At 47.8% G+C, this 9,806-nt stretch overlaps 1 protein-coding gene across 4 annotated transcripts in view; it reads right to left on the bottom strand.

The window, feature by feature from the left end:
- Positions 1-438: 438 nt before the first annotated feature.
- The window catches only part of DPP3 (dipeptidyl peptidase 3), a 29,755-nt gene continuing 20,387 nt past the window's right edge, over positions 439-9,806 (bottom strand). For all 4 annotated transcript variants that reach the window (XM_059148292.1, XM_059148303.1, XM_059148312.1 and 1 more), the window contains exons 17-18: positions 4,361-4,523; positions 439-987 (exon numbers count right to left, since the gene is read on the bottom strand). In XM_059148292.1, coding sequence (XP_059004275.1) covers positions 815-987; positions 4,361-4,523 — 336 coding nt within the window. In that variant the 3' untranslated portion in view covers positions 439-814. The remainder of the gene's footprint in view (positions 988-4,360; positions 4,524-9,806) is intronic.

Raw genomic sequence — 9,806 nt, 5'->3', positions numbered from 1 at the left:
TGGATTATTGGCAGGACCCTCTCGCCTGGAGAGCAGCCCTTCTAGTGTCCCTGAGAAGTGAAACTAATCCCACACCCCTTTATCCTCACGGCTAACCCGGCTGTAAAGGGGTATGATCTTTCTTCCCATCTTATTCTACAGGTCTGGGTTCAGAGAAACAAAGCACAGGGTTGAGAGATTAAATCCTAGGATGGACTGAAATGGAGAGTTTCCGGTGTCAGGGTTCCTGGAATATTTTTAAATACAGGATATGCCACAAAGGAGGACTGTAAAAATAGTGACACGTTCCTCCTTGTGCCTGTGTCTCATCCTTTAGAGGCGATATCAAAATCCTGTTGTAGAGGGACCCTAAAACTGACCTTCCCCAGGCTTTGATCCCTCTACCCTGCTGGGAGCAAAAGAGAAGTGAGGCAAGGATTCACACAAATCGCAAAGATGGTCGTTGTTTCTTGTGTTTATTTTCTGGTTATAAAAGCAACACATGAAGAGCACTGGATTGGGAGGCATTTTGAGTCCTGTAGCATCTAGACAGGTCGCTTCTCAGAACTTCCATTCCCTCATCTGGGAAGCAGGGCAAGGAGCTGGGTGGGCCTTGCCTACTCTACCAAGGGCAGTGCAGATCAAATGAAGTAACGCAGGAGAAGCGCTCGGGACACTGGAAAGTGCCGACAAACGGAAGGGGCTAGTGTCACCACCCTCGGCTGAGGTAGCACCAAGGTCCAAGCTCCAGCTCCTCCCCAGCACACCCAGGAAAGGGGGGGCTACTTGTGGCCCTGATTTGATGGAGTTGGGGCAGTTGCTGCATAAATCTGTCTCAAGCCTGGCCAGATGGGTTCTCACTGGGGAACCTCCAGAAGCGGGCATCGGCTGTGGCCAGCTGGATGAGGACCTCCTCCAACTCAGGCCCATCCTCTGGGAAGCGCTCAGAGAAGGATCGGATGAGGCCAGCAGCCGAGGCCTCGTACTCAAGAAGCTGCACTTCTGAACCTGCAGAGACGGAGAAAAAGCAGCAGGAAAAGGTCTTAATAGGAAGCAGATAATCACAATCATAACCATAGGAGCAGGTGGTTTTTCCTGACCTCTTACCCTGTGCCAAAATGTGCTCAGTGTTTTATTATCTTATTTAATCCTTGCAATAACCCTATGAAGAAGGAAGCATTAAAGGGGGAGTATGCAATGAATTGTTACATTCATTCGCTCATTCATTCACTGAATAAGTATATACTCTGGTGTCATATTAGGTTAGACAGACGGTCCTTGGCCTCCGGGAGCTTACAGTCCAACAATTGTTTTCTCTCTGTCTACTGTGGGACTTTGGGCAAGTTTCACAACCTCACTAAGCCTCACTTTCCTCATCTGTAAAGTAGGGGTGAACACAATATGTCCTCTCTCAAGAAGCTACCATGATGGGGCACAGTAATGCCTTGATGAACGCTCGAGCACTAGCTACCAGTAGCACCATTCTCTTGAGCACCCAGCAGAGCCAAAAGGGTACCCACTGAACTCATGGGCTGTTCCAAAGGTCGCCTGAACGCTCATAGGAAGCATTTCCCTCCAACATGGTTCCACTACTCCACCCACTCACAGGCCCTGCTGTGCTCCGTGGCCCTGTGGGGTATACGTGGCTAAGTGCACAGCTTTTGGGTTCAGACAGTACACGTTCAAATCCTGGCAAATGCATGGCCGCTCAGTGTCTCAGTTTCCAACTGAAATATGGGGGCAGTAACTTCCTCCTGGGGTCGATGAGTTCATCCATACAAAGTTTTACCCAGTGACAAGCACACAGACGTCCTCAAAATTCCTTGTCATCATCACCATCATCATCCTCATACCTCTGAAAACCCTACCTGCTCTACAGGCTTAGTTTAACCACTTCCTCATCAGAACCTTCCCTGATTCCCTCAAAGGTGAATGGGATCTTCTCTAAGTGTTCAGACCACTGTTTGGGCCTCTTGGATGCTTACCAACACGCCCTGGGTGTAATCATTTCTCTCCAGGTCTTATTCCTAATGGACTATGGACTACTTGAGGCAAGGGCCTGGGTCTGATTCATGTGTCCATCCGCAAGGGCCCACAACAGGGCCGGGACAATCAAAGCGATGATGTTTTAATGAGCACTTAACTATGTGCCCAGCATGATTTGTCCATTTCCTCATTTGAAATGCACTGAGCAGCTTGTGTGTGCCAGGCCCTATGCTAGCTACTTGCTGGGGATGTGCTGTTCCCGCTAATGTGGAAGCAAAGCAGACGGGAAAACAGCAGAGTGACGGTGCATCAAGGGATTGCTTTAGGAGAAGGGGTCAGGGACAGCCTCTCCCAGGAGGTGTCATTTAAGAGAGGCCAAAATGACAGGAAGGACAAACCAAAGACTGGGGGAGGACTGTGCCCAGCGGAGGAGACAGTGAGTGCAAAGGCTGTGGGAGCGGGCCAAGCTCAGGGGCTTGGAAAATGGAAAGACATGAACCTGGAGGGAAGTGAGCCAGGAAGAGGGGTCCCTGAGTCCTGCCAGGGGTCAGGACCAAATCCCCTGGGACCTCTGGAGTGTAGCACAAAGAGTCAGAAATAAGCCTCGCAAATGTGTTTTCCTTGCTAGTAGGAGGTTAACTATTTCTCTTAACCTTCACAACTGCCCGTGACTATGGGAGCGAGAAGCATTCTTTTTTTTTTTTAAGGTTTTGTTTTTGTTTTTGTTTTTGTTTTTTAATTTGACAGACAGAGATCACAAGTAGGCAGAAAGGCAGGCAGAGAGGGTGGAAGCAGGCTCCCCTGAGTGGCTCGATCCCAGGACCCTGGGATCATGACCTGAGCTGAAGGCAGAGGCTTCAACCCACTGAGCCACCCAGGTGCCCTGCGAGAAGCATTCTTTTTTTTTTTTTTTTTAAAGATTTTATTTATTTATTTGACAGAGATCACAAGTAGGCAGAGAGGCAGGCAAAGAGAGAGGAAGGGAAGCAGGCCCCCTGCTGAGCAGAGAGCCCGATGCGGGACTCGATCCCAGGACCCTGAGATCATGACCTGAGCCGAAGGCAGCGGCTTAACCCACTGAGCCACCCAGGCACCCGCGAGAAGCATTCTTAATTTAACTCTAAGTTCCTCCAGTAAAGAGCCATAAGCCTCGAGAGATTTTTGTCTCTGGGCCTCAGTTTTCTTAACTGTAAAATGTAAACTGTAACTATCTCATTGGGTTATGGTGAGAATTTGTTTTATTTTATTTTTGTAAGTGAGCTTTATGTCAATGGTGGGAGATGAGCCCGGGAGCGCTCATCTCCCACCTTTAGCAATTCACAGCCAGCTCCCTTTTATCCCATATATTTCTCCATCGTATTCTGAAGCAAATAACTGACATCATAATACGTCATCTTCTGCAAATATTTTGTTATGTATCTCTTACAGATAAAAAAAAAAACAAGACCGGGCCACCTGAGTGGCTCAATGGGTTAAGCCTCTTCCTTCAGCTCAGCTCATGGTCTCAGGGTCCTAGGATCGAGTCCCACATCGGGATCTCTGCTCAGCAGGGTGCCTGCTTCCCCCTCTCTCTGCATGCCTCTCTGCCTACTTGTGGTCTCTGTCAAAAAAAAAAAAAAAGTAGGGTTCGAACGCAGGACCCCAAGATCAAGCGTCACATGCTCTACTGACTGAGCCAGCCAGGTGCCCCCATGGTGAGGATTCAGAGAGTGAAGCCACAGAGAGCAGTAAGAGCTTGAAGGAAGGACCTCATTCGGGTTGGTTGCAGCCTCACACCTGCACATCAGCACACAGGCTTTATGGACAAAGACAAGGTCACAGCACAGCTCTAACGCTACCTGTACCACCTCGGCTGAGGTGCCTCAGTGACAGGTGTCAGGAAGACGGATCAAGAGAGAGGAAAGTGAATGCAGCAGGGGGCTTCTAAGACAACAGGTCCAAGTGCAGCCTGGCCAGGGTCAAGGCTTTGGAAACAGACTCATCACTTGAGAAGGGGGCGCATGGGGCTGCTCATCTCTCTCTTGGGCTCTAGAGAGTCACACTGTCCCCTGAGTTCCACCAGCCTGCTGGGCTCCACCTCCTGCCTGCCCCTCACCTCGACTCCACACACCGACAGGCCTCATCCTCCAGGACTATGCCTGGCCTCCCCATGCGCCTGGGGTCCGTCTCTTCCACTTGGCCTGCAAAACTCCGGTTGCTGTCTTATAAACAGCACGGCCCTGTGTTGGGGGGCTGGTGGTAACAGATGCTAAGGTTTGGGCCCTAGGTTTGGGCATGGGGAGGCCTTGGGCAGGGAGGGAGAGAGGCAGAAGTCACCCCAGGTAGCCTTTCCTGAGCCCTGGGATGGGTTCCAAGCCTCCTTTGCCCATCAAAGGGAGCTCGGGGGTCCTATTACCTTCAAGGCGAGTGTTGGGCTGCACGATGAGCTTCCGAGATTCCTTACGGAGCAGGACTGTGTCCCTGAGGGTGAGGAAGCACTCAGGGGGTGCATCAGTGACAGCTGCATACCCCTCATACAGGGCCCGGCCTCCAGCCACATCTCCTGTGGACTTCAATACCTGCAGGAAGGCAGAAGGAATTAGTGCCTACGAAGGGTAACTCTCCCCGCATCCAGGGGGCTTTGCCAGGGGCCCCAGCCGCTTGGGCCCACCTTGGACAATACCTGCTCTCTCCATATAATTGTGCTTATTAGGGGAGAAATACAGATCAAGGGCTTAGCTCCTGGTAAGGACCTAGGAAAGTGAAGCTAGTGTTTCTCATTTGAATTTCTCATTTGAACTGGAGACAGAGAAAGCATTACCATCATGCTCTTTAAAAAAAAATTTTTTTTTCACACGTACAAAATATGTAGTATATATATAGTAGGTTATAATATGTAGGTTGTAAAGAATACTTAGGTTATTGAAAAAAAAAAAAAAGACACCCATATAACTAGCACCCAGCTTAAGAATTAGTTCCCTCCTTTTTGTAAATTAAAAAAATCTTTTTAAATTTTAGTAGGCTCCATGCCCAATGTGGGGCTTGAACTCACAACCCTGACATCAAGAGTTGCAAGCTTGGGACGCCTGGAGGGCTCAGTCGGTTGAGTCTCTGCCTTCGGCTCAGGTCATGATCCCTGAGGCCCAAGATCGAGTTGTACTTGCAAACACCCCAAAGGCGAACCCCTTCCCAGGACAGGGGCCGCTTCTGCTATGCGCCACTCAGTTGTGCCACGGACACCCTGGGCGCCTCCTGACGGATGGAAGGGACAGATGCGGGTTTCTCCGGGAGAAGCCGTGGTCTACAAGCCAGGTGGACGCTCCACCTTAGACAAGCCCACGCGCCCACGTCGCTCTCCCGAGGTGCTGCACAAGCTGATGCTCCCGGAGGCAGCGGCTGGCGGTCCTCACTGCTCTGGATGCCAGGCTAGTGCTGGCACTATCCGTGTTTGCCAAGCTGGTGGGAATCAGGCTCACGTGGTTTCAGCTGTGCTTTCCTGATCGTTCAAGAGGTTGAACATCTTCCCAGAAGTTGATGCTTTTTTCATTTTCCTCTTTGGGTCATGAGTTTTGTTTACTTTTCTGCACGGTTGTCTTTTCTTCCTGACCTTTTTTTTTAAAAGTTCTTTATATATTTAAATACTAACCTTTTGTTCACACATTATGTAGTAAATATCCTATCCGCGTTTAAGACTTGTCTTCTCACATTCTTTATGGTAACTTTTGATGAATAAAAGCTACCATTGTTTGTATTTTTAATTTTATTTATACATTTATTTATTTTTAAAAGGCTTTATTTTTAAAGCCTACACCCAACATGGAGCTCAAACTTACAACCCTGAGATCGAGCCACATGCTCCACGGACTGAGCCAGCTAGGCACCCCCCAAAAAAGCTATTTTTCATGTAGTTAAAGGGTCTGATCTTTTCTTTGATGGCTAGTGTTTCTTGTGCTTTGAGAAATTTTCCTTTACTCTGAGGTCCTAAAGATACTCTTCTCAAAAACTTTGCCTTTTCTATATAAACTGTTAAGCTCCTAGGATTGTCTTTGTGTATGGTAGAAGGTAGAAATCCAGTCTGTCTCTCCATGAGGATAACGGGTTGTCTGAGCACAACTTGCGAACGGTCCCTCCCTTCTCTACTGGTCTGCAATGTCCCTTCCATTATATACCCCAGTCACTGCTGCTTCTTGGCTCTGTTCCACTGGTCAATTTGTCTATTTCTGCCCCAGGGCCACACGGAACTTAATTATCTTAGGATAAATTCTGGTATCTGGTAGAACGAGTCTCCCAACCTATTTTGCTTCAGAAGTGTCTTGGCTCTTACTGGTGATCCTTTATGCTTCTGTCTAAATTTTACATTAGCTTGTCAAGTTCCAGAAAAGCCCTCTTGGGACTTGGGTTTCTTTGTCTTTTTTAATTTTTTTTCAGCTTCTTTTCTTTTTTTAAAGATTTTATTTATTTGAGAGAGAGAACAGAGTGAGTGAGAGAGAGCATTTGAGCGGGGGGAGGGGCAAAGGGAGAGGGAGAAGCAGTGGTGTTCAGTGGGGCTCCATCCCAGGACCCTGGGATCATGACCTGAGCTGAAGGCAGATGCTTAACCCACTGAGCCATCCAAACACTCCCGCTTTAGGACTTTATTCAACCTTGTGAAACTCGCTGATTTCATTGATTTGTTTGTATATTCTTTTGACTCGCTTAGCCACATAATCTGCAACGTAGAGTCTTAGTTCTTCCTTTCTAATGCCTAAACTTCACAATTCGGTCTTGTTTCCTTCCAAAAGCTAAGCCCTTCGGCGAGCTGTTGATCAGAAGTGGAACTAGGGAACATTTTGGTATCTTTTTATGATTTTATTTAATTAATTATTATTATTATTTTTAAAGATTTTATTTATTGATTTGACAGAGATCACAAGTAGGCAGAGAGGCAGGCAGAGAAAAGGGGAAGCAGGCTCCCCACTGAGCAGAGAGCCTGATGCGGGACCTGATCCCAGGACCGTGAGATCATGACCTGAGCCAAAAGCAGAGGCTTTAACCCACTGAGCCTCCCAGGCGCCCCTGTCTTTTCTGATTTTAAAGGGAATATTCCAGTGTTTGGACAGAGGACAGTTACTGTATTTTCATTTTCTGAGACATTCTTTATCAGTTAAGAAAATTCTTACTGGGGCACCTGGGTGGCTCAAGTCAGTTGAGCCTCTGATTTTTGGTTTTCACTCAGGTCAGGATCTCGGGGGTCACAGAATTGCGCCTCAAGGCTCTGCACTCAGTGGGAATTCTGTTTTCCCCCTCCCGCTTTACTTTTTTTTTTTATTATTAAGATTTGTTTATTTCATTGTATTTTTAATTTGTATTTATTTAATGCCTCCTCCCACCTTCTCGCTCTCCTTTCCTCTTGGGGATCCGTTTACACACCCTAGACTTTTCTGCACTGGTCCCCACGACCCTTAATCTCTCTTAAATTTTTTAACTTGGTCTCTGTGCTACATGCCATATACTTTCTTTTATTTTTAGCTGGATCTCAAACCTGTCTAACCTATTTTTAGTTTCAGTGGTGTTGCAGTTTATTTCTGGGAGTTCCATTTGGTTCTCTTCCAAATATCTGACATTTTGTGGGTCTGATCCTTACTTGGGCTGCTTGGCAGGTGGTGAAGTAGGACTCCCCCTAGGGCTCACTCCAGCTAAGCCTCCCAGTGCAGAGCCAGGGTTACAAGGATTCTCCAGAGGGTTGTTGGGGGATCCTCCAGGGGGACAGTTAAAGAGAACATCTTGCCTTCCTCTCTTCCCAAGAGGATGGAGCACACAGAAGGTAGTGGAGACACACTCATGAAGCTGATAGATCGGATCCTACCAGCTTAAACCAGAGAGCTGGTAACCTTGATGCCAACAGGAGGCAGGACAGAGAGTTTGTATATGCCCCTCGGCTAGCTTCTCCTGTTGTTAACACTGTACAAAACTGGTGCATCACTATCAACTAAACTCTAGGCTTTTTTAGATTTCATTAGTTGTCCCATTAATGACCTTTTTCTATTCCAGATCTAAGACCCATATTGCATTTTGTGTCTACTGATTTTGTTTAAGATTTTATTTATTTATTTGAGAGATAGAGTGCGAGCAGGGGGAGGAGCAAAGGGAAAGGGAGAGGGAGAGAATCCCCAGCCCACTCCATGCTCTTTGCAGAGCCCAGTGTGGGGCTCGAGCCCAGGACCATGAGTTCACACCTTGAGCTGAAATCAAGAGTTGGATACTTAACTGACTGAGCCACCCAGGCACCCCTGCAGCTAGTGAATTTTTTTTTTTAAGATTTTATTTATCTAAAAGAGAGAGCAGAGCCAAAGAGAGAGCACATGAGTTGGGGAGAATGGCAGAGAGTGATGGAGAAGCAGACTACCTACTGAGCAGGGAGCCCGATACAGGATTCGATCCCAGGACCCTGGGACCATGACCCACGCCAAAGACAGACACTTAACTGACTGAGGTACCAGGTGCCTGATTTTCTTTTATTAAAGATTTTATTTATTTATTTGACAGAGAGAGAGAGAGAGAGAGAGAGAGAGAGCACGAGTAAGCACAAGCAGGGGGAGCGGGAAAGGGAGAAGCAGGCTCCCTGCCAAGCAGGGACCCCAATGGAGGGCTCGGTCCCAGGACCCTGGATCATGACTTGGGCCAAAGATAGATGCTTAACTAACTGAGCCACCCAGGCACCCCTAATTTTTAATTTCTAATTTTCTTTTACTTTAATGGCCAAACATATATCTTTCATTAAAAAATGCCTTAAATCTGGAGCACCTGGGTGGCTCAATGGGTTAAGGCCTCTGCCCTCAGCTTAGGTCATGATCCCAGGGTCCTGGGATCGAGCCCCACATCAGGCTCTCTCCTCAGCAGGGAGTCTACTTCCCCTCTGCCTCTGCCTGCTCTCTGCCTACTTGTGATCTCTGTCAAATAAATAAATAAAATCTTTTTTCAAAAAATGCCTTAAATCCTTCCTGGAAACAGATGTGAGTATAATCATGGAACTCCTTGCAGAATTGAAGATTAGGCCTTCTATCAGTTGAAAAAGCCAGCAGGGGGTACCTGATTGGCTCAGTCATTAAGCGTCTGCCTTTGGCTCAGGTCATGATTCCAGGGTCATGGGATCGAGCCCCACATCCTGTTCCCTGCTTAGCGGGAAGCCTGCTTCTCCCTCTCCCACTCCCCCTTCTTGTGTTCCTGGTCTTGGTTTGTCTCTTTCTGTCAAATAAATAAATAAAATCTTCTAAAAAAAAGGAAAAGAAAAGCCGGCAGGACCCAGCTCCAAAGGAAGGTCCTGCACAGTAAAGAGTGGGTCTTGAGTGGTTCTCAAACTTTGCTGAATGTCAGACTCACTTGGCAGGCAGCTACACGTGCAGCTTCCTGAGTCATGCTCTCACAGTTTCTGAATCAGGTCTGGGCTGGTTGCAGGAATCTGCATTTGTAGGTTGCTGCTGGGTGATGTGGATGCTGCTAGCCCACGGACCACATCTAATGTCCTACTGACTTGGATCCAGAACATTCTCCTTGCTCAGTATGTTGTGTCATTTGCTTCCTGCCAGGTGAAGCAGGGGATGTATCCCACTTAACAGATAAGTGGGGCCCAGCAAGGCAGAGCAGGTTGCCCTAATTATATGGCTGGCTAATACTGACATCAGAACCCCCAAAGGTTCCTAATGGGAGGGAAGCCAGGGCCATGCGACCACTGTCCTTCACCTACTAAGCTCCAGGCCTCCTTCTGTCCCTCAACCCACAAAGCTCATTCCAGACTTTGAGCATTTGTTTCTTCTGCTCTCGGACCTTCTCATAGCTGGTTCCTGCCTGGCACTCAAATTGCAGCTTAAACGCCATCTCCTCCA

Source organism: Mustela lutreola, chromosome 1 (assembly GCF_030435805.1).
Source record: "Mustela lutreola isolate mMusLut2 chromosome 1, mMusLut2.pri, whole genome shotgun sequence".
Classification (NCBI taxonomy): domain Eukaryota; kingdom Metazoa; phylum Chordata; class Mammalia; order Carnivora; family Mustelidae; genus Mustela; species Mustela lutreola.
Note: the sequence above shows the minus strand (reverse complement) of the source record. Positions and strands in the feature narration are given on the sequence as shown.